The 24,806-nt window shown below is 37.5% G+C and overlaps 1 protein-coding gene across 2 annotated transcripts in view; it reads left to right on the top strand.

Annotated features, from left to right (window-relative positions):
* RBM25 (RNA binding motif protein 25) overlaps positions 1-22,039 on the top strand; it is a 34,361-nt gene extending 12,322 nt beyond the window's left edge. The window contains exons 4-19 of one of the 2 annotated variants that reach the window (XM_056347796.1): positions 380-550; positions 859-916; positions 2,077-2,237; positions 4,751-4,933; positions 7,200-7,253; positions 7,507-7,590; positions 11,180-11,460; positions 12,382-12,598; positions 12,916-13,005; positions 14,636-14,709; positions 15,429-15,579; positions 15,931-16,255; positions 17,261-17,535; positions 17,986-18,084; positions 19,350-19,397; positions 20,477-22,039. In XM_056347796.1, the coding sequence (XP_056203771.1) occupies positions 380-550; positions 859-916; positions 2,077-2,237; positions 4,751-4,933; positions 7,200-7,253; positions 7,507-7,590; positions 11,180-11,460; positions 12,382-12,598; positions 12,916-13,005; positions 14,636-14,709; positions 15,429-15,579; positions 15,931-16,255; positions 17,261-17,535; positions 17,986-18,084; positions 19,350-19,397; positions 20,477-20,569 (2,364 nt within the window). In that variant the 3' untranslated portion in view covers positions 20,570-22,039. The remainder of the gene's footprint in view (positions 1-379; positions 551-858; positions 917-2,076; positions 2,238-4,750; positions 4,934-7,199; positions 7,254-7,506; positions 7,591-11,179; positions 11,461-12,381; positions 12,599-12,915; positions 13,006-14,635; positions 14,710-15,428; positions 15,580-15,930; positions 16,256-17,260; positions 17,536-17,985; positions 18,085-19,349; positions 19,398-20,476) is intronic. The other variant, XM_056347797.1, reaches the window with a different exon arrangement.
* The last annotated feature ends 2,767 nt before the right edge of the window (positions 22,040-24,806 follow it).

Below are 24,806 nucleotides of genomic sequence, written 5' to 3' on the forward strand. Positions count from 1 at the left end.
ACTTTTCCATTTGCAGCTTGCCTTTTACACTGTTAGGTAAGGTACTTCAACTTCAGTGTCTCAAGTGTTGCAAATTAGTTATTTGTAGAAGAAATAATACCTAATGTTACTGTATGCTCACCTTGAGATCTTCCGGTAGCCATGTTCAGTTATACCTTTTCTGGCAGAGACAGAAAAAAAGGTAATCCTTTTTGTGTTCTATGAAGTGTTAAAAGGTGAACCACTTCTTGTCTCACTCCATAAGCCTAACTAAGGTTTGGTTGAAAGTTTATTTTTGAAATATATGTGCATCCTCAACTCTTTTTTTGTCTTTTGGATTTAAATATAAAAACCCAAACAACCCAACGCTTTATTTTACACCCTCTCCTCTTCTGTCTAGGTGTTAGTTCCTACCACAGTGTCTATGGTTGGAAAACATTTGGGAGCCAGAAAAGAACATCCTGGCTTAAAGAACAAGGAAAATGATGAAAACAGCGGTCCCACTACCACCGTTTTTGTAGGCAACATTTCCGAGAAGGCTTCAGACATGCTTATACGGCAGCTTCTAGCAGTAAGTACAGTGGAGTGCTTGTCAGATTTCGTCCCTGGCTGATGAATGAAGTAATGACCCACAGGCAGTGCATTGAAACTAAAAGCAGTTAATCCCAGTTACTGAAGTAGCAATTCATTACATCTGAGTTTGAAGTCAGTAAGTGAAGAATACAGCTTTTTAAAGCTGTGGGTGTCAGAGAACATAGACACATTTTGTTGTTAGTAGTGCTTACCCTTTTTGTGTCATATTTTTCAAAAGTGGTTTAAGTTTTTTGTAATGTTTTGAACATAAACAATAATAATAATTAATATTTATCTTTAATGCAGAAATGTGGCTTGGTTTTGAGTTGGAAGAGAGTACAAGGGGCATCTGGAAAACTTCAAGGTAATTGTTCATATTTTTCAAACTAGTTAGATTTTGGTTTTAATTACCTGGCAGGTTTTCAAATGTCTTAACACATTGCTGCTGTTAATACTTTTACATTTAAGAATATATATAAAATACTTAACTGCTAAATACTTCCTAGTAAAGGGCTAGTATTTTCTGTCCTTGGAATCAAGACAGAGAGAAAAAAAATGAGGAAGGTTAAGTGAGAAAATGTCTTGGGAGCCCCATTTTGCTCATCTTTCTGTTCTGAGACTGAACCAAGAGTTCATAGACCATCCCTGGGGGAAAGGCTTACCAGTTTGGACTTGGCCTGCAAAGGAGCATATTTGCAACACTGTTAATATTTTTTTCTATTACTATGTATTACTCTTCTCTCTTAAGTAGGTTTTCCTGATGTAAAACTTATTTTCCTTCGCTATTGTCAAATTGAATTGATTTATTTTTTGTGTGACCTTTCTCCAGTGGATATAGGAAACAATTCTGGTTAATATTTTTTGTTAATGTTTTCATACCTTTCCTAGGTTGGTTGAGGTTTCTTTCCCCTTTTTTAAGTTGTAATTCAGTTTCGTCAGCTTTGTTTATTTTGCTCTCATAAGATGTTTTTCTTATTTACAACTTTCTGTAACTGTTGCAAAGAACCTAGTTTGAAACACTCTGCCCTCTAGGTTAACAGTGAGCTGTTGATGCATGTCCGTGATCTTCAGACAGTTGGAAATCCATCTGAGACATGCCTTTGTATAGACTGCATTCCTTAGTTAATAAACGTCAAAAGTTTTACAATCACAATCATAGAATAGTTTGCATTGGAAGGAACATCTGAAAGGTCATCTGGTCCAGGTCCCCTTGCAGTGAACAAGGGCATCTTCAACTAGGTCACATTGCTGAGAGCCCCATCCAACCTGACCTTGAATGTTTCCAGGGATGGGGCATTTACAATGTATGTATTGCTTTCAATTTATTCACTGGGCCATTAGTTATATAAAAAACTAATGCAGTGAATGATCTTTCTGACTTTTTATGATGTGTACTCCTGTTTTTTTAGAAAAGTGGCTATGTTCCAAATTTATTGATTCAGAACTATTTTATTTTTTTTACGCAGAGTAAATTACCTGAAGAGCTAGAGCTTTAACACTTTTCTTTTCAATCATCTGTTTCAGCCTTTGGATTTTGTGAGTACAAAGAACCAGAATCCACACTTCGAGCACTGAGACTGCTGCATGACCTCCAGATTGGAGAGAAGAAACTGCTAGTCAAAGTTGATGCAAAGACAAAGGCTCAGCTAGATGAATGGAAAGCAAAGAAAAAGGCTTCTAACGGGGTACGTATATAACGTGTGACTTGTGTTACTTTGGCAGGAGGGCAATGTCATGTACTTGCTAGATCAGAGTTTGAGTGTCTCTCTTAGTTTCTATTCTTGTCTCTGCCCTTAATTCATTTTAGGGTTTTGCTAGAATCACATTAATGAGTCTGAAGATACGTTGAAAGGCAGTGAAGTGTATAAGCTTTTAATTTACCAGCATTCGAACTTATCTATAAGCTACAACTGAATCTCTAAATTAATTTTGTCATTCATTCTTAAGCGTAGTAATAGGTCTATACTTTCTGAATCAGTTGCTTCATTTTTTTTTTTTTAGAAACTCTTGAAGGTATATAAATTTTAGAAGTAATTGTTACTCTGTCAGAGTCTGTAAATCAGCTGTCTGAAGAGAATTGGAGTTTCCACTGATGAACTAGAACAAATTAATGAAAAGGGAAGTAGTAGATCATTCAGTAGATGCTGCAGTTGTCAGACAGTGGGCAGCTTACAGACACTTAGCAGATGGGAAAACCGGGTTTGTATCATTTCTTTCTACAGCTAAGGATCTGTTCTAGAGTAATTGCAGGTATTTGATGTGTTGCATTCTTGTGAGTGTCATTTACATTAAATGACCAATATGTGTTAAAATGAATTTTATTGATTTCTTTGCTAAACTAGTGTATTTCACGTCGCAATCAAATTGTTGGGCTTCTTTAACTATTTTGAAGTTCTGTATATGCCTTAAGGTAGTATCTAACACAATTGTTTTCTGTAAAATGAAAGTGAGAAGATACTCTTGTTCAGAAAACTAAAAATACTAATCACACTATAGCAGGTAAATTTTTAAAATTGCAATTTGGAATTGTTCTTAAAGGTATGTAAAATACAGTGGGAATACAAGTACTTTATTTCATCTTATTTAACCAGGACTAGAGGCATAATGATCACTTGAAGTACTTGACACATTCTTTACTGTGTACCCAGTGTATGGGATTAAATGCAATGGCTTAGTAAAGCAGAGTGCTAACTTCATGGGTTTTGAATGGAGTAATGTACTAGCTGTTAACCTAGGTAAGGGTTTGGTTTGACTACCACTTCTGTTACATGCTTCCTTGTTTCTGTTGGCATCACCGGTAATACTGTGCTTCACAGCTGGTATTATGAACAAGCTTAAAGTATCAGTGGAGTTCTTGTACATCTGTCATGAATTTTGTTTTCTGTGAGCTCCCGTGGGTTACAATCAGTACTGGGTGATTGACTGTAATAAAGCAGAGAGTACTGTTTGTGGCTTTGGTGAAGACAACATTATGTGCCAGTTCCATTGAACTGGAGAGTGAGGTCAGCTCCAAATATTTGTGGTGATGGTGGTACAAAGAAAGGCTGTGAATTGCCAAGGAATGTTGAAGTGTATTTTAATCATACTGCTTGTGATTCCTTTCATACCATCATTGGTGTGCTGGTGCCCCTAAGATCCAGAGGTTGCAACTTTTTGATTTTATCTTTTTAATTAAGAAATCAAACATGTACCCTACAACACAATTTCTTATAGAGGCACATCAAGCAAACCTTTATCTAATTAGCTCCTCTCCCTGATCACCTCTTCTCCCTGGACCTCTTCAATTCCACTCCCTGTCACTGCCTTCTAGCTCTTTTCAGCCTGCTCCTCCTTGGCCTGGCAGCCTCTTCAGCTCCAACTGAATCCTCCCTTCCCCCTCATTCTTAGCTGCTGCTCCATCAGACCCTTCCCTCCCCCTCACTCCACCCACCACCTATCGCTTGACGGGATACCCAGCTGGATTCTCAGGTGAGATTCCATTTTTCTAAAAGATTCAAGGGATCAGGAGGTGGGCTGCCTTGCTCAGTATGCAGACCATTGTTCTACCCTTTCACATAACATTTAGTGAAACTTACTTCCTGTAAGGTGGAAAGGGGGCAAAAAGGTGAGGAACTACAAAGTAATCGATCATCAATAATAAGAAAATGTTTGCTGTGCAAGGAATGTTTTCCCTAACAGTGTTTCTTTAATACAGTTCCCCCATTATAAGTTGCAGCTTGAGAGCTACAGGCAGACATTTCTATTGCATGGCACCTAAGTAGAAAGCTTTGAGGAACTGCTGTTGAAATGATGAAGTTCTGGAGGATGCAAGGCAGAAACTTTTGACCGAGAGCTAGACTATAGTGATTGCCTTTCTGTTAGCGTGTGTGCGCTTTCTCTTTTCCTGTCTACCCACCTTAATCACCATTTATCTATTCTTTTCTATTATGCAACCCTACACTTGCTCTCTGCAGCCATTCCACATGTAAAACTATGTGGTCCCTATGGTGTTGCCAGCGTGAAAAGATCCGACTAAAATACTACTTGTAGGTTGTTTGGTTTTTGTGGGTTTTTTGTTTGTTTGCGTGTGCGCGTTTGGTTTTGTTTTTAGCAAGTGCCTGTAGGGGGCATGAATGTGATGATCAAGGGTGTACTTCTGCAATAAAACTAATCTTACTCTCAATTTGTTGATTCCTGTTACTTTACCTTTTTTCCTTAGAACTCCAGACCAGAGACGACAAATGATGATGATGAAGCACTGGATGAGGAAACAAAGAGAAGAGATCAGATAATTAAAGGGGCCATTGAAGTCTTAATACGAGAATATTCCAGCGAGCTCAATGCCCCCTCCCAGGAGTCTGACTCTCACCCCAGGAAGAAGAAAAAGGAAAAGAAGGAGGACGTATGTGTTTTGATTTTGGACAAAACAGATTTTTTTTCTTCAACTCACCTTTATATAATGGCCAAACCTTGTACAAATACTTTAAACCTAAACTTCTGATGAGAAAACAAATCAACAAGCATTGATGTCAGCAGCAGTCTTATTTTTTTAAGCTGAAAGCTAGTCAGTTACAGACACTATCCATTCAGGATGGTTTAGGCATCTAAAGCACCTAGACTTCTTGGAACAGCAGGTTTGAATCTGGGCAGGATTGAACCGACCTTTCATCCCTCTGAAGGTGGAGATACTGAATTTAGTGCAGTTTAATCTGTATGTGCATGTAGGGTTTTTCAAATGAGAACTTAAAAAAACAACTGCAAAGAATTTCTGCATACCATCTGTTTCCATTGAAAGATGCCAGGGCGTTTTTGTAATGGCAGGAATTTGCTCTGGTAGTTTTTGACAAAATTCTTCTTCTCTCGGCTTATAGTATGCATTCTTGTAGTGTGCCTTGATCCAGCTGGTTGCAACTGTCTCCCCAGATGTGGAAGTGCTTCACTAGGTGTATATACCTCACAAACCTTGAAGGGATCCTTCAGGGATGAAAGGCTATTGTAATCTTCCTGCCTTACAAAATCACTTTTACACGCATGTCTCAATTTGGCTGGATTTGATCAGCTGTTTTTCATATATTGTATAATGCAAAAAAAAAAAAACCCTGTTAAGCAGGAATGAATGTTCTGGTTTAGACCTACTTCTGTGGATGAAGTTCTATGGATTAAAACAAACTGGAGAAGGGGGAATATGAATAAGCAAACTCACACTTAGCTTTTCCAGCCAAGTTTCTAACCATGGGCAAATGGGCTTTCACACCTACCATTGTGCACCTAATATGAAAGATTGGAAAATTGTTTGACGATTTTTACCCATTTAAGTCTTCTGCAAAGTACCTATTCCAAGGCAATAATACAGTTTCAAATGCTTATGGAGTTTTAAGCGTGATGCAAGAAGCAACATCTCCCTCAGGGAGCAAGTATATCTTGCCCACAACATGGTTAGCCATGGCTGCTGACCTGAGATACAAGCGCTGAGCTGAAATGTGTTTTTCTTTCCCTCCCTTTGGGAGAAGATGCTTTCTTGGATGAGTTTTTACAAATGAGTCACTGTCTAATGCTGTCAGCTGTATTTTTTTTGTTACAAGCGTTGTTACAATGTGTATTGTCTTGTGGGTACATATATATATATATACACATATATATATATGGCCATAAATAATGCCAGGTAGTTAAACATTGTAAGAGACCATTGCAGTCTTGGAAGAGCTGGGTGCTGAGTATGTGCCTATGACAGAGGGATGTTCTGTTAGCTCTGTATGATGTAGAATTTGACCAGTCTGAGCTAGCAGTAGACAAATGAGCTCTTTTTAAATACGTAGCACTTGTGGGTTGAAATTAACACCCGAACATCCCTCCCATATTGGGAAGGAGGAAAACAAATGTGGAAGTTGCCATCTTTGGCCTCTGTGGATAGAGGTGGGAGTGAAGAGATGTTCCTAGCTCATTGCTGTCTTGTCCTTAAAGGAGAGGGGAGAGGAGGACTGTGGAGGGGTGGGGGAAGGGAAGATGGATGCAGATGTATTGGGGGGGGGGGGGGGGGCGGGGGGGAGGAGGGGAAGGGGTGGGGAAACTCACCAGCTTGTGGGGAAACTCACCAGCTTTGGGGCTGTTGTCCCCTGAAGAGCTTGGTGTGAAGACAACTCCTGCTGGTGTTAGCAGCAGAATCTGTTAGTTCTTCTGGATGAAGGCATGACTGATGTGGGGGAGTTGAAAATGTGTGTGGGGAACTGAGAGTGAGTGGAATCTGGTTTTTACAATTTCAAGCACGGGGGAACCTCGCTAATTCGCACTAACTATTAGTTAGTAGGTGCAATCTACCAAATTTTGCGAATTAGCGAGTAAATAAAATCAAGACATAGTCACTGCAAATATACTGATCATTTATATTGGCAAGTGTAGCTTAGTCTTGTTTATGATGCTACCATAGCATACTGATATCCTGTAGTACATGTGTTATTCAGTGAAGTCTTACTAATACGAGACCTCACTATGTATTTAAGTAGTCCAGAGAAGGGAGAATTAGCGAGGTTCTTCTGTAATTTTGTTGAATCAGAGAAATGAGATCACAGCAATACAATATTGCTTTATAGTACAAACATACAAAACATTGTTTTTCAGAGTAGTGTGCAATCTATTTTTAAAAAAAAAAATCTCCGTGGATTTTTCCGCAGATTTTCCGCAGATTTCCAGTGGCCCCACTGATACCTTATCCACTCATCACCAAGGTTCGTTTACATTGTAGGCTTTGACAATGACTATGTTTACTGCTAGTTGCCAGATTTGTGACTCTTGTCCATCTGATTATTTTTTTTTTTTTCACTCATTAACATCAGACTGTCAGGTTTGGTACTGCAGAAGGACTTTATTTATCTCTTGCAAGACTGGTTGAAAACTTCTAACCTTCAGCTTTTCTCTTTTTCTCCTGTGTTTGTACAGATGGCTCTTAATGCTTTTCCTCCTGTCCCCCTTGTTTTTTAGGAGGATATAAATGCTATAGAAATGGAGGAAGACAAAAGAGACCTGATATCAAGAGAGATCAGTAAATTCAGAGACACACACAAGGTAGTATTCTTGTTTTTGCACTTGATACAAATTAGGCTTTTTCAAAATCCAAAAAACCACTATTATAAAATTTAGCAGTACATTGCAATATCACTTAAAATGATGTTTATGTTAGGTTTAATCTACATATAGTTCTTTACAAGTCAAAAAAAAAAAGACAGCTACCACGTTAAAGTGGCCCTTGACAACTTTATGCTAAGACTTTGATTGCTACTGAGTATTTTGCAGTCTTCTCACTTTAACATGAATAAAGGCAACTTAAGTTTCTACACATACATTAAGTCAAGATATTTATAACTAAAGGCTAAACGGGGCTGCTGTATAAGACATACACTTGAGTGTGTTTCTGTAGGTAGATTTGTAACATAATCCAAGATTTTATGAAGAGTTGAAACTTGAATTAAATTTAAGTCTTATATTTTAATAGTTCTAAGTTAAGAGTGGGGGAAGATTAAAAGTAGGTCAGTGGTTACCAGACTTGCCAAACTTTAGATGCATGGAAGAACTGTAAATTCCCATAAAGCTAATCTATTCATTGACCCCCACCATTATGATAGAGATCATATGGTGACTAATGCAAGATGAAACTCACAGCTTGGAAAGTAACATGGAATAGGATGTAAGTATGAGCTTCTGTTTTTTATTATACTTATGGATGCCCCCTCAGAAAAATATGCAAAGGGGTAACTGGCTTGGAAATGTTTGTGCCCATCAAGTCCCACCTCGGGGTTCCCATTTACAGAAGTTTCCACTAATGCTAGTGCATCTGTGAATGTTTCTGTTTTGGAAAAATAATACTTGCGGATAATAAAGCACAACTATGCATGTAATGTTCTTATTTTAATGTTTAGCTTCAAGTTGGTATTATTTTTTTCCCCAACAAGACTGGAATGGTCCTTGGCCTAGGGAAGCATCAGCAAGCTCCTCTTCTGAGCACACACTTTTATTTCAAAATACCCCCAAATCAACATTAAAGAAAATGTTGAAGGTACAGCAAGGTGAAGTATGCCCATGTTGTTCAGCTTTACCATATGCAGTCACTGGGGATGGTACTGTGTTTTCATGCAACTGTATCAATGTAAACACAAGTGACTACACATTGTTGTACGTACACATACTCAGTTTTTCTCTTGACTGAAGTTGTTGGAGATAAAAACCGGGGGAAAATTCCAGAAGAAATCATCTGGACAAGCTCAGCAGTTGAACATGAAACTGGTCAGTGGTGAAACTTCAGTAGAATTGTGTTCAATTCCAAGCCCCAAGTCATTACTGGAACTAAGATGCAAACAAGTAATACGCTTTTTAAAAAAGACAACCAACAAAACAAACAAAAAACATGCTTCATTGTTTCAGAAGCTGTTGGGCATTTTACTGCCTTTGATCTGTATTATGGGGGGTGGGGTGGTATATTTTGGGTTTCCTAACATTAAAAATCAACTGGAAGTAGTCATTGTGTATATTGGATATGTTTAAAAGGGGCTGTTGAATCTTTAGCAGCTGGCTAGTGAGCACAGTGAACCTTTGCATGTTTTTGGTATGAGTTTATAAAACAATAACCACAGACTGTCAGGGTATCAGCATTGCAGGGGGCGTCCATTTACAGCACGGACGAGTCTGAAGAGAGCTCAAGGTAAAATTTATAATTCTTCTACCTGTTCATTTCTGTTCATTACTTCAATTTATCTGATACCGTTCCCATCCCATTACCCTTTCAGATCCTCTTATTTAGGCTGATAGAAGTCGATGAGGTCAGATTTTTTATTACAAAACAGACCAATTTAGTTTTTCAATTGGATTTTAAGAAAGCGGACCTACAAAATGGATTTTAATACACCAAGACTTGTGTGTGTATATTTACACTTGTGTGAATATAGTAATAATAATAAAAAAGGAACCCACTCTCTTGAGAAACCTCACCATGAACAAAGTTTTTGAGAGTGGCAAAAAAGCAGGAGTTCAACCAAAGAAATTTCTATTGGAACATCTAAGATAACCTGTAAGTATCAACCATTTCAGTATGTAAACTTTTCTTTAAAAGTATATGAAATTTGAGGTAAGTTCAATTTTTAAAGTTGACAACCTAGTTTAACATCTGACCGTACTGAGGTTTAACACTGTAAAGCTCCTGTAAAACACAGTCCTGTAGAAATAGATTTTCAGCACAGTGTATATTGTAGAATCTAAGTTTTGTTTTTTCATATCAGTTTTCTGCCAATTCCTACCATTTTTAGTCCCTTTTTCCTTTTGTGATTTCAATGTATCCAACATTGGTTTGCCTGTATTGTGCTATCAATGCAGCATATTTTCATTGGATACATTAATCACTAGTGAATTAGCTTTATTTCTGTAATCCTTTGTCGGTTCTCTGGTCCCTGTGCCTCTGGCAGAAGAACACTTACCAGGTAAGATTGCTTTTTAAAGTTGTCTTAAATGCTTTGTTTAAAAGAAAAGAAAAGAAAAAAAAAAAAACAAACAAACCAGAGAAAATGCTGTTTCATTGTTCCAGTTTTTAATTTCATTTCAGTGATGGTAAACGTGGAGCCAAAGGGGATAAACCTGTTTATTCTGCTCAATATTTGTTCAAAAAAGTGGTATTCTGGCATCCATCAGGTTGAAATTTGGTATATTTGGTTGTTATTTGGTATATTTGTGAACCGTGTACTTGCTCTTCCTCCCAGAAACATAGCTTATAGGCAAGGTTAATCCAGTGTTGGCGGTCCATGTCCTAGCACAGCATCTGTAAGTTAACACATAACAATTGCTTCCAAGGATGGATTTATCTATCATTCTTTTGATGTATTTTCTATTGTCTTATAGGAATTCATAGGAACTGTTTATAATTGAAAAAAAAAGTGGCAATTTTGTGCAATTTTGTACAATTTTTAGTAAAACTGTAGCAGGTAACCCTTTAGTTTCTGTGTTTCGAAAGAGCTATTTCCAACCTTTGTTTAACTCTCTCCATCTTGCAGTGGTGGAAATTAAGGATTCCATTCTGCAGAGTCCAGTTCTTACCAATGAACTGTTAGAACTTTTTTAGGGAGGGAAAAGGGGAAAAGTTGCAGCTCTCTTCACTGTTTAACCACATGCACCATGTGTAAGTGGATAAATTTCTTTACCCAAGTTTTCATATAGGACAGTTTTGGTCTGCCAAGACTTTTTGGGAAACTCACTGTCCCTGTAAGCATTCCACTGAAATGTATTTTCCTAGTTGAACATAATTAATTTTATCAGCCAGAAGTTTGCTTGTACCCAAGTGACTTACAGGACCAATGGAATTTGTGGCCCACCTGAATCATGACTGTGTATGCGCAATTTAGTCAGCTTATAATACGAGGCCAGCCCTGCTCTGCTAAGGTTGGAGATTGCTGGTCTGTGTAGATCTATGCTTTTGCACGAAACTTAGTCTTGTGATTGCTGCATTTTGATTTCATACTTATGAGTTCCAAAAAATACCCACCAAACCCTATTTAATGTTTTAAAATCAGTGGCGGTTTTGGTATTTCCATTACCAGCCTTCTGTGTTGCGCCGGGAATATCCAGTTCCTATAACTACAAAATTAACTATGAAAGTTCTCTTGTTGGTTTTTAGAAACTGGAGGAGGAAAAAGGCAAAAAGGAGAAAGAAAGACAGGAAATTGAAAAAGAACGCAGAGAAAGAGAAAGGGAACGGGAGCGTGAACGAGAAAGGAGGGAGCGTGAAAGAGAGAGGGAGCGTGAACGAGAGAAGGAGAAGGAACGGGAGCGTGAACGAGAGCGAGATAGGGATCGTGACCGAACTAAAGACCGAGACAGAGATCGTGAACGAGACAGAGATCGTGACAGAGATCGCGAAAGGAGTTCAGATCGCAACAAAGATCGGAGCAGGTCAAGGTAAATGCACTTGAGTTGCTATTTATTTCGGTTTTTCCTAGTGCTGTTTACGAAGTGTGTGTAGTTCCAGCAGATCAGCCGCTATTCAGAAGCGAATGGTCCTTTTGGACGATCAGAGTAAAAACAGGAAGACAGAATTTTAGAAAATATTGTACTTAGCACAGACTGGAAGAATACTTGATTCCTTCCACAGCACATGAATATAAGGACTGTAAACCAGTATGCTTAAGTCATAGTTGGGTGGTTGCTTACTGCATATTAATCTCAGATGTCTTTATTTTTTTTCATGGGTAGCTTTATTCCTACTTAAGCTGAGACATTGCAGACATAAAAGAACCTCAAGTAGGTTTTACCTTTTCCTTTCTTATGTAGCTGTTTTTTTGGTTAGTTTTTTTCTTTTTTATTCATTTGGTTTTGTTTTGGTGTTTTTTTTAAATAAAAGCAAGGGGATTCCGCTTTCAGTCTTAAACTTTGCCTAATCATGTCAGGCTTTAGATGCTGCTTTTTCCTTTCTCCCTTATAGAAAAAATAGCTATTTTGCTTAAAAGCATCTTGTCAGTAGGGTTCAAGTTGTCTGTAAGCCATGTAAACATGAAAGATTTATTAGGCATAGCCTTTATTTGTGGGGTTTTCAGCTGTCACTTAGTCTGGCAAGAATTGCCATGCACTCATGCTTAGTTTCTATATCACTGTTTAATGGTTAGTGCTCAAACTACTACTTTTAGTAAACGGGGTTTTGTATATATTAAAAGTACTGATTTATGCCCACTGTTATATCAGCTATTAATCTTGTACAATTGCAGAAGTAGAATAATAACTTGCAAGATGCTATAAAGAGTGCATTATGATTTCAAGTTAAATCATTTGATTGAGTGGTGAGGAAGGCTCTGTATGTAACTTTGGACATTTTCCTTCCTTCAGAGAAAAAAGCAGAGACAGGGAAAGAGAGCGGGAACGGGAAAGAGAACGCGAGCGGGAACGGGAAAGAGAACGCGAGCGGGAACGGGAAAGAGAACGCGAGCGGGAACGAGAACGGGAGAAGGATAAGAAGAGAGACCGAGAAGAAGATGAAGAAGATGCATATGAACGCCGAAAACTAGAGAGGAAACTGCGGGAAAAAGAAGCTGCGTATCAAGAGGTAGGTTGGGATTTTTGAGGTTCCTTAAGGAGAAAAAAATTGTTTCTGAGGTATGATGAGTCTTCTACTACAAAATACGTCATTCCGTCTCCCTCTCTTTAGTCCTTTGGCTACGTGGATTGGGGCAGAACATATAAGTCACTGTCAGAACAATTTTGGACTACTTATTCCAGCATTTTAAAGTAGAAGTAAATACTTTGCTTAATTTTAATTTAATGAATTTAATGAAACCAACAATAATACAAACTAACTTCAAAGTAGTACCACTGTTCTTAATATTCTTGAGATTGTAGCATGTGTTTTTTCTTCTGTTGTAGCGTCTTAAAAACTGGGAAATAAGAGAACGGAAGAAAAGCCGAGAATATGAAAAAGAGGCTGAAAGGGAGGAAGAAAGAAGAAGGGAAATGGTAAGGCTTGTAGTTTTACGTGTAATTTCCCCCTCCCATTTAGAATGGAACATTCTGCTGTTATCTTTATGGATAGTGATACAGCTCTTGTTTTGTATAAATGCTATATATGTTTTTATATATATATATATAAAAAGTTAATAGACTTGAAACAGAAAACTTCTGGTGAATGGGAGTACTATTGATAGTCTGGGAAATGAAGGCTAGTGGCTTGGTCTTGTGAAGGCAAAAGAATGAGAAGCAGGCAGCTGCAAAATACTGTGGTTTGATTATCAGTTTTGTAGCAAAACCCACTATGTCATGCACCAGTCTTTTTACTTCCAACCTGAGCATATGCCTGAATCTCCTGTACTATATGATAATAATGTCGTGTATCTAAGCACTTTGTAAATGTCTGTCTTTAGTTCATTAGTTGTGAAATTATCACACTTATCAATGTAACACATGTAAGTTTTGTTTAAAAATACACTTTTGGAAGATAGGTACCTCTGTAATCTCATAGTTTTATACTAAAGCATAAAGAAGTTAATTTGAATTATGGTGGTGCTATTTCACTTCATAGTTCTCCCAGAGAGTAGACATGAGTTAATTCTAAGTAGGAGGTAGATTGGTAATTGCTTCAAAACAAAATGTGCAAAGAGACAAAGGAAAGAAAAAAGGCCTAAGTAGAAAGTTAGAAACACATTATTTTATATGAAATGATGTTTTTCCCCTAAATGATGGGGGGGGGGGGGGGGGGGGGGTGTGTGTAGCAGGGAATGCATGAGAAGGACTCAAGGATGTTTTTTATTCATGATCCCCCGGGATGCTGGCTATGGATGGCAGTTATAGAGAGCAGTGTTAAATTTTATGCTCAATTAACAGAATAATAATTTATTTCTCAGTGTCATTAGCATAGAAATTACTGTTGGTTTAAAGATACTGCTTAGATACAGGTTAGAATGTCCTAGCTTAAAAAAACTTAAAAAAACTGCTTTGCTTTTATTTTGTTTTGTGGGGTTTTTTTTTGTTTTATCAGAGGGGATGAAAAAAGTATCTCCTCTCTGTCCCCCTTGCCTTCTTCAGTTTTAGGCTTGTGCATTAATACAGAGCCACATGGTTTGGATTAGTAACACAACAGGAGTGTGCTTATCCTAGAAGTAGCCATTAGATTTTTTTTTCTGTGCATAACGAAATCTTTCTTTTAAAAAGCACAGCTCTTGAAACAATACAGTACTGGTAACATATTAAACTGGCATGTTAAAATATCCAGTACCAGAATTACGGATTTGAAGAACAGGAACTTTGATAGTTGTCTTTTGTGATGTTAAAAAAAGAAAAGTAAAGTGTGTGTGTATTTAAAAACCCTTTGAAATGCCAATAATGGAACAGTAGTCTGCAAATTAGAGACATGATCCCAGTGGACCAAATGGATGTACTGTTTGCTATTGAACATATGATAGAAAGTTGATGGAACCCTGGAAGATGATGCTATTCCAAAACCTTTCCATTTTCTGTTTGAAAAACTCTGTATTTTTAGTTTGAAGCATAATCAAGATGAAATTAACTTACTAATAATTTTGCCAAATTTTTAAACTGTTGGAAAGAAAAACAGAAATTATTTTATTACTTACGTTTCAATCTCTTGTAGGCAAAAGAAGCCAAACGGTTAAAAGAATTCTTAGAAGATTATGATGATGACAGAGATGATCCAAAATACTACAGGTATGTCTTTGTATTGATTCCTAACAATAAAATCTTCATTGTTCATTTTAACACAGTTGTGGGGTTTTTGGCAGATGCTTATGGAGTTTATATTTGACTGAGTATGTGGTGATGTAAGGGTTATATAATTACCTAAATTGTTGTGGTGTCATTTAAGTGCCAGAGGGAGAATGGAAACTCCTTGCTGCTGCTTGTTAGTGCTTGGGAGTAGCTGCCCCTTCCTATCACTTAACTTGTGGGTGAGGCAGAGCAGAGGTCAGTGTAATGCCAAAATAAGGTGGTGGGGGCAGGGAGAAGGGATCAAGCATGCCTTTAAAAAATTAGCTACAAGGAAGCTGTAAATTACACAAAGAACAAGCTTGTTAACTCTGTAAAGGATGGGGAAGATTGTTCAACATGGGATTAACTAAAATTTGCGTCAAACTAACTTAGCAGAACTGGTTCTTGTCAAGAGAAAACCCATAAAATAATGCAATTCTTTTTCTAAGAAGATCGGCAGTCACGTTCTCTATGTCTTTTAATGTGGAGTGAATTCTGTATAGTAGGGTTGGGAACTGGTATCTTAGATTTTTCTGTTACAAAAAATAGAGGGCACCAGATGCTCTTAGGAATCTTATTTTCATTTAGTGGGAAATACATCTGTATTAGACTAGTTCTTGTATTATGGTGCAAGGTTCTCATTGTAATGTTCTTTGAAGTAAAAAATGTATCTTTTGTAGGGGTAGTGCTCTTCAGAAGAGGCTACGAGACAGGGAGAAGGAGATGGAAGCAGATGAACGGGATAGGAAGAGGGAAAAGGAAGAATTGGAAGAAATTAGGCAGCGCCTTCTGGCAGAAGGGCACCCAGATCCAGATGCAGAGCTCCAGAGGGTAAGTAGCTGTTGGTCTGACAGGAAAAAAGAGCCCTTGGTATTCTGGTGGTATTGAGCGAAGTTGTATAAAAGAACTGATAGTTAATATTTGCTCTGTTCACTTTTTCTTAAAAAGAAGTCCAGATAATCAGTAAGAACACTGGAAACAAAAAATAACTTTCCATATCTATGTTTGAATGGAGTTTGAAAACAAATGTGGATTAATCAGTATTTCTGATTATAATGGCAGTAGTTGCATGTATTTGCTCTTGAGTAACAGACTTCTTTAGGCAACAGAGGATCTTTAGAGTCTTTTCAAACAATGCTGTTTTTGAGAAAGCTTCTTTTTTGCTAATTGTTTCAATTGTAGATGGAGCAGGAGGCTGAGCGGCGTAGGCAGCCACAGATAAAACAAGAGCCAGAGTCTGAGGAGGAAGAGGAAGAAAAAGCAGAAAAAGAGGAAAAAAGAGAAGAGCCAGAGGAAGAGGAGGAAGAGCCTGAACAAAAGCCCTGCCTTAAACCAACTTTACGACCCATCAGTTCTGCCCCATCTGTTTCTTCTGCTAGTGGAAATGCAACCCCTAACACACCTGGTGATGAATCTCCCTGTGGCATTATTATCCCTCATGAAAATTCACCTGATCAACAGCAGCCGGAGGAGCATCGGCCCAAAATAGGACTTAGCCTCAAACTGGGCAAGTTTATGTTTTACTTTAATGTTCCATGTGGGATCAGAATGAAAGCAAGCCAAGCTGAGTAGCCACACAGTTTTCCAAATGTATTGTATGTTTTGATGTACTTATATCAAGTTGTTGTTACTCAGATGCTGTGCCTGATTTCTCCTATCCAAAATATATGTTTTATAGATCATTCTGCTTTCAAAACCTGGAGGGGAAAAAGGGAGGGAAGTTTTGGCATCTTCAAGACTTTATTTTTTTAGGAATGATCTGAGTTGGGATTAGTTACTTCTACATGCTTAAGAGATCCCTAAATAGCTCTTAAAACTCATTGCTACTTTTCTTTAATGTAAATAGATTTAAGCCCTAGACAGTTCTTATAGTTATTCACAGAGACCCTTTTAAAATAAGGAAACTTAAAATAAGGTTATTTTTTCTTCCTCTTAGAGTAGCACATTGATGACAGTTGTGAATGGAATGTGACTGTAGAGTTCTTTAGTACTTTAGCCATTTCCTGGTGCGTTTAAAAAAATCTTATTCTGAGCAGCAGAACCAAGGATATTTGTATTTCAGAAGGTTTGTGCATTTATTACTGTTTTGATTAAATTATACTGGGGCTGCAGTTTGAGCTTACACTGTGTTAGATCTTGAATGAAGAGAGAGACTGTATGGTATTAGGATAACTGATTAATGCTTTTCCTACAGCTGGATTCATTGCAAACTTTCACTTCTGTGCTCTGCCTCTGCTAAGGTTTGAACTCATGCTATAGTCCTCCGAAAGTGAGGGTGCTGACTGGTTTCAGGGCAGAGAAAGGAGACCCTATTTTTCAAAAACCCTGAATAGACTCTGAGATCTTTACCTCTTTTGCTGTTTTTATAATGGAGTTTGAGAGATTGACGAATGCTAGACATTCACAGACATTTCTATAGCATACAAACCGATATTCCTCAGCAAATGTGTGAAGAGCAAACTAGCTTCAGGTGCAGTTTTATGAATATATTATTCTGTCTTTTGGGTTGTAGGTGCCTGCAATAGTCCTAATCAACCCAATGCTGTAAAAAGGAAGAAGCTTGCTGTGGATAGTGTTTTCAATAAATTTGATGATGAAGACAGTGATGATGTGCCCCGGAAAAGGAAACTTGTCCCCCTGGATTATGGAGAAGAAGATAAAAGCAATATCAAAGGCAGTGTCAACACAGAAGAAAAACGCAAACATATTAAGAGTCTCATTGAGAAGATTCCCACAGCAAAACCAGAGCTCTTTGCTTATCCTCTTGACTGGTCAATTGTGGATTCAGTAAGTTGATTTCTTCTAAGCATTCACCAAAAAAGCATCATTTTACCAAACAAACCTTGAAACTGAATAGAAAAACAATGTTTCTGGGACCCCAGTGCAATGGAGCATCATCATCAAATGGAATTGATCTTGAGTACTGTATTTTTTGTCCATATGTAATACTTACTCTGAAGTATGCCTGCTTATTTTCATTTGGTCTCTGCTGAATTGTTGGTACAAATTGTCTAGCCCTTTTATGGAAGGAGGCAGGGAAAAGATCCTGTAAAAACATGTTTGAATGGCTGTCAGAAATACTTGCAGGTGCCAAATTACTAAGGGTTATCTCACTGATAGGAAAATGTATCTTCTGCTAAATAGTTGTTTGGGTCTTCTGGCTGCTTATTTTGCAGTATTGTTTCAAGATAGTAAAGTTTATGGAAATCACCATTTTTGTTGGTTTTGTTTTTCCAGACGCTAATGGAACGTCGAATTAGACCATGGATCAACAAGAAAATAATAGAATATATTGGTGAAGAAGAAGCCACGCTAGTTGACTTTGTTTGTTCTAAAGTTAGTATCTTCTACTTCCTTAAGTCTGGGGTTTTCTTCCTATTTAAGCTGCAGCAATGACTGCAGTATCTGTATTTGAAAGCGGATTGTTCTTAGCCTCTCGGTAATCTAAGATATTAGTCAGCAGGGGCAGTTGGTGTACTTGGAATCAATATATACCTTAATGTTTTACAAGTTAATGCCTTAAATGCTTATGCATGGTATATACATGCCTAGATGCTCTCTGTTATGTCAGATAAACATATGGAACTAGATTGACAAGAGCAGCTGTTTGAACTGGTAAGTTTTATCATTGGATTTCAGAGTTAATATCTCATTGTCCATTAACATTTTTAACTTAAAACCAGGATATGTGTGAATTTGGGGGGAAAAAAAGCCAGTAGCCTGATTTTACATATATACATTTTTGGATGAACTAGATGAACTTCTTAAAAGCTTTTTAGATGATGTTGTGTCTTTAGTATTAAGCAACTAAAGTTTTAGAGTTAGCAGTAGAAGTCATTCTGCTATACCTTTTAGCCATTACATGACTTCTTTGAGCTAAACTCTGCATAGCTTCTTCCATCAAATTACGAACTAAATTCTAATAACTTATCTTTTTAAATCTGTCATAACAATTCTATGGGTTTTCAGCTGTCATGATACTTCTATTCAGAGTGGCTTGTCTCAGTTTTTCTTTTAGGGCTGCTGTATGAGAGGCAAAGCAATAGTTTTGTGGCATAGGTGGTTACTAGAAAGTGAAAAGCAAAAGTTGAATATTTGCCAAGCTTAAATTTCATACAGGTGTGTGAATGTGTATATATATACACCATTTTCTGGTATTGAAAGATAACTTATTGGTTCTGAAAAACAATTTGAAATATTTAACAGGCAGGTGGAAAATTCAATTGTGAGGAGTGATATGGGGAGAGTTTTGCCTTTGTCTTCCATTCGGAATTCCTTGTTGAAGGAAGGGGAGCTTATTCTTACGTTAAGAGAGTTTAATTGGAGATGCAAGAGTAGCCAGAAAATACAGGACCTGTTGAATCCCTGAAGCTTCCTGGAACTTGTCCCTCAGTAACTAGCCATAAACCAGCACTTGCTATGATGGAATCTGATGTAGTTTAATACTAATTTTTGTCCTGGCTAATACTGGGAACTAATGAACAGCAAATACTTTTTGCATGTGTGAAGTATTCAGAATCTTTGAGAAGTAACTTTTTTGTCCAAAGATGTTAATATGGTTTACTTTAAGTTTTCAGTCTAAACCCAGTTGTTTCTTTCAGGTTATGGCTCACAGTTCGCCACAGAGCATACTGGATGATGTTGCCATGGTAGGTGGAAATGTGTAACCTTTTCATTATACTGAAGCTAATAGTCAATTGTGTGAAATAGTAGGAATCCATAACAAATACTTCGTGTTCATGGAACATGCATAGAAAACTTGGATTAAGTGTGAAAGCTTTTTTGATTAAACAGATCATGCTAGCACAGGCATGAATTTGCAGTTACAGCAGCTAGGTAGAAATTACTGATCCCTGTTCAGAATTTCTCAGTATTCAGAAATGTGGAACAAAGATTCTGTCCCTAACAGTAGAGGTAAGAATTAACAATAACAGAACTGTATCAGAAATACAGTCTTTATTCCTTCTCATTCTTGTAAGTAGATTTTTTTATTATTAGTGGTTTAGTGGGTTTATTCCTAGTTAAAGAGCAAAAGGTGATTTTTCTCTAGAAGAGTGAAAGCGCTTTTTTGCCTGGTGTTGGGAGTAGAGAAACTTTATGAAATAATGCTACTCTTTCACCATGTTTTCATACACTGAAAGGTGAATAAAACCTAATTGTTCACTCTCTTCCAGTAAGGGAACTTGGAGGCAAAGTGGGAGCCAGATTCATAGTAGAAGCTAGTAGGTGACCTGGGGAACTTCCTGAGTGAGAGATGTTGTGCATGCTAATTAAATTTGCATGGATTCAAGAAAAGCCTGGGTAGTAGGTTCAAGGAAGAGAAATTCGTTGAGAGATGACTTAATAAATATCCAAGGCAGTTCCAAGCTGAAAATAAGCAGAGACTAGGAAAGAATTAAGGGAAAATGCCGCATGTATATGTCCTGTTCTTCCTTTTTTTCCCCAAGTCTGCCATTTCTCTGCCTCTTCCCAAGCCACTTCTGGAGATGAGGATACTGATACTTTTAGTGCTCAACAGCTACATTGTACAAGGATGTAATTAGAGCCTGGTCGAGTCAGGTGGTAAATGCAAAACACCAGTTCACTCAAGTTTTATCCAGTGCCTCCCTCAAGGGCTTAACTTGGATTACACTTCCTCCACTTTGTAGTTCTGATGTGTCTAGAGTTACTCTGTGTAACTGGAATGCCTAACCTAAAAAATAATCTATAAAATATGTGTTTCCTACAGGTACTAGATGAAGAAGCTGAAGTTTTCATAGTCAAAATGTGGAGGTTGTTGATATACGAGACAGAAGCAAAGAAGATTGGTCTAGTGAAATAAAGCACTCTCCTTGCTTCTAGGGTTCCATTTCAATTTTGGGCCTTTTTTTTTTTTTCCCCATCATTCAAATAATTTGAATTTTCTCTGTTCTCAGAGACTTGAGACCTGTATTTTTTTTATGTAGAAAATGTGAAAATTTTTTTGTCCTCTGGTCTGAGGCCCCCTTTACCCTTCTCAGTTAGTTATCAGAATCCTGCGTTGGTTCTCTTTATAATTCACAAGGTACAATTACCGGTATGTTTTATAAGCTGCAGCTACTGTACATGCTCTCTGGTAATTTTGTTCTGTTACTCTGATTCTTGTAAATATTGAGGAGAAAAAGCCCCTATTTTGCAAAACATTTGCACTTAATGTGGAACTATATCAATTACAGATGAAGACAAATAATTCTACTGCAAATTTATTAGTGCTTTTTTCTTTTTTGCATATTTTCCCTCTTATTTAATGAATGATCAGAATACAGTTTAAAAATAAGTGGCTTGAGCTGCTTTCACAGAACAGGTCTGTGTGTTCACTTGGTCCCCTCATCTGACTCTGGAAAAGGAGTTCCCTCAGCCTTTTCATTCTCATGTGAACCAGCAGTAGTCTTGGTACTTTGTTGCCCATTTAGAATTACTAATGAAGCTGGGAAATTAATCACGTGCAGATGCTCTGCTTGTTTCCTAGAAAGTGCAAATTGCAGGAAGTTTTTTATTCTTTGCTCAGTTAAAACAAGAGCAGGACTTCAACAAGTGTTATTTAAGGATATTTTTTTTTTTAAACCTAGGATATCTTCTCAGTTTCATAAGTAGCCCTTCCCTATTATCCCTTCTGTCCAGAAAATATTCAGATGGATTTTTTGTTTTAAAGAAATTTTTTAAACCATTTTTTTAGTATTTAAAAAAAAATAAAAATAAACTGTTTGGATGTAACTCGACCATAGCAGTTGACAAAAACTAAACCGTAAGTTTTCAAACAAAGCTGAAGTCTTGTTTTTATCCATACTGTTAAACTAGCTTTGACTTCTGTTTTCTACTGTAAGCAGTCTGTTGTCCACAAAAAGAGGGTGTTATTTTCCTGCCTTGTTTGTATGGGTTTTTATAAATAGGCTGATACGGTATAAATGCTGAGGTGTACTGTAAACTGCATTTTTTATCTCATACCTGGGTAAGAAGACAAATCAAAAATGTGCTACAAGCTGTCTTGATTGCAGGAGGACTGTGTTCCAGGGAGCAAACTGTCTCAAAAACATTTTTAATTTTTAAACACAGCTCTTAATAGCAAACAAATTAAGTAAAGGTGTTCCAGTATCTCTATATTGTATTTAACTGAAGGATACAGGCTGACCTGTTCAGAAAACGTAACTGTGACCTCGAGTTACTAGTTCTTTGTATCTGGAGAGGACGCTTGAAAACACTGTTCTTAACAAATGGGATCCTGTAAAGGTTCCACCATGTAAATATTTCAGATATTAAAAATGTATATATTTGATTTAAGGGCTGACATTCTTTTGGAGTCTTGTGGAGCATGCAATTGTATTTAACACTGCTTTCTGAATCAGCAAGTGTTCCCAAATAGGGGGGTGGTTTTTTTTTAAACTATCTCCTGCTTTGTCGGGTGACTGGAAGCCTGCGAATTCAGATGTGATCCCTGAACGGATGCAGATATGTTCTTTCTCATCCCTGTAATACTATACACAACAAAATGTGCTTTTTTAACTTGAAGTGTAATGCTCAGATGTTACTTTTATGATGTGCTTGAGTTTGCGTGAGAATGTTTTGGTTTGCATACGTACATGCTGCAACCTTCCTCTCCTTTTTTTTGCAACCTTCCTCTCTCTTTTTTTTTTTTCTTTCTGCAGCTTGATGTTACCCTAAGAATGTTACGTAAGAAATCACTTCCCCATTGTCCCCACAGTCTTGCATTAGCATTTACAAAAAAACCTCCAAATTCCAAATAAATTCAAAAATTGCCCTTTGTAGTAAATACAGAGAAGAGGGAGAGTGAACTTCATGAGTGCTTTTTGTCCTGCTAATACAGCATTCTGTCTCCATCATTAGTCGTAGTTAAACAAGCCAAACATGACAGATGCATTGTAATGCCACTGTGTGACAGATTGCATAATGTCCTTGTTGAGATTCTTCAGTGAAAGCTCAAGTTGCGAAACTTCAGCTTATTTTCTTCTGCTCTAAAGCCATCTATTCATCTATTATATTATCTATGCATTGGATGTAAGCTCGTACTCTTCCTTTCCCAAGAAGACTGAAGGCATCTGGGTGAGGAAGACATCTAAAATTTAAGCTGGAGTGTTAAATATCCAGGTAAATAAGTATTTAGAAGTAGTTGTGACGCTAAAAAAATTAATTTTGTGGAAGTTGAGGTTTTCTTCAGTAGTGAATGGAGAAAGGGATGTTCATTATAGCATTTCTGGCTTTGCTTATGCAAGCAAGCAAAGTAATTCAATGAATTTTCCTCTGTCAGAATGCAAAATATTGCTTTATAAAGTCACTTCTAGTATTTACATCTTACTCAAATCAGTGTTATTACTTCTCAGCGGTAACTGTATTTTGTGTCCGTGATGCTCAGGGGTGGAACACAAATTATGTACTGCCAAGACGTTCTTAATATAGAAAGTTAACTTTTTCTTTCAACATGCAGTAACAATTATTTCAAGACAAACTTGGGAAATTTGGGGTAGAAAAAGCCTTCTTTTCCAATATTACAGCACTTTACTGTCTGAATATACAACTTAGTACACACTGTGTGTTATGTTGCACAGATTAAGAGTATACTGAGAATGCGATCCATTTGCAAATTACGTATGTTGCCACTGGGTGTTCAGTGCAGCATGCCATAGTATGATCCATTCTGTGATGGAAAAGTACTTCAAAAGTTACATATAGTGCATAGAGGTTAAAAAAAATAATACGTATTTATACAACAGAACTGGATACACTAGTCATTGACCTGGACTTCACTGTTGAACAAGGCTTTACGCCTTAACCTAACACATGCCCTTGGTCTCCTGATAATCATTCTGCGCAAGTGCTGTTTGGTGTTACTTGGCAAATGAGAGTATGAAGTATCATTGTTTTCGTTAGTATGCGCTGAAAAGGGAAGCAATGAACAAGTAAGAGCTGTTAGCAAGAGTGATAAATTTTTATATTACCATTAATTTGGTAAGACACCTTTCTGTTCTTAAGATACGTAACCTGTTCACATGTTGACTTGGTCTTTCTAATGTTGGGTGTTTCCTTCCTCCCTTCTCTTTAAGCAGGAGCCTGCACTAAAAATAACAGTCTAGCCGGATGACTGGCTCTAAATGTAGGCAGGGGGAAGGCCCCAAACAAAAAGTTTAGCTTTTAATGAATTCAGATTTCTTACGACTAATGCTTTCCTATTACTGAGAGGGAAGCGTTAGACCTTTCGTGCTTTTACTAAATGGAGTTGCTAGATAGCTGCTTGCAGGAGTATTTTAGAAAGTGGATACTCAGACTGGAAGCTGGTGGCTTTTATATTAACATTTTTTCATATTTTATACATTTTCCTCTGTAGGAACATTGAATGTTGTACACACAGACTTACGAATTAGTGCACAGCCATGCAGTGTGAGCAGCATAAGGTATTGTTAATAGGCATTTCCTCACAGATCAAACTGATATCAATAATATAAACAGAGAATAGCCTGGTACAGCTCTATGTCCATATTTGGTTTTCTGTTGGGTTTTCCCCCCCTCTGACCGTTGTATTTGGTTTATGGTTAAGCATCACTTTCGGTCCAGAAGTGGCCTCTTAAATGTGCTGCATGTGCGTACGACCCACTGAAACTCAGCGTTTGTGTCAAAGTGCTTGTGTAAACCCAGTCTTGTATGTGCCACTTCATTTTCCGATAGGTCTTCCCCTAGTGTAGTTGAGCAGTGGGATGCAACGCCTGTTTTAAACGCCTGGTACCGTGTGGTCTCAGAGACCTCTCTTTGTGGTTAGAATGATTACACGTGATAGTAGTTCCCAGGTTTGTAACCCATGTCGGTTACGCCCTTCTGAAGAGGAACAGCGGATTACTCTTCAAATGTGGTGGATAGCAAGGTAAGTTTCAGGTTTGAAATTGCCGTTGTTTCTTCCACAGGTGAGTCAGCTCTACTAGAGGCTCCTTGGAACGACGCCACACGGACTGACTTTGTACCAAGTGTTACTGCTTCTGTCTCAAAATGCAAAGACGGATCCCTTCAAGCAGTTATCGTAACGCTTTTTTGCGGGA

This window comes from Falco biarmicus, chromosome 7 (assembly GCF_023638135.1).
Source record: "Falco biarmicus isolate bFalBia1 chromosome 7, bFalBia1.pri, whole genome shotgun sequence".
NCBI lineage: Eukaryota > Metazoa > Chordata > Aves > Falconiformes > Falconidae > Falco > Falco biarmicus.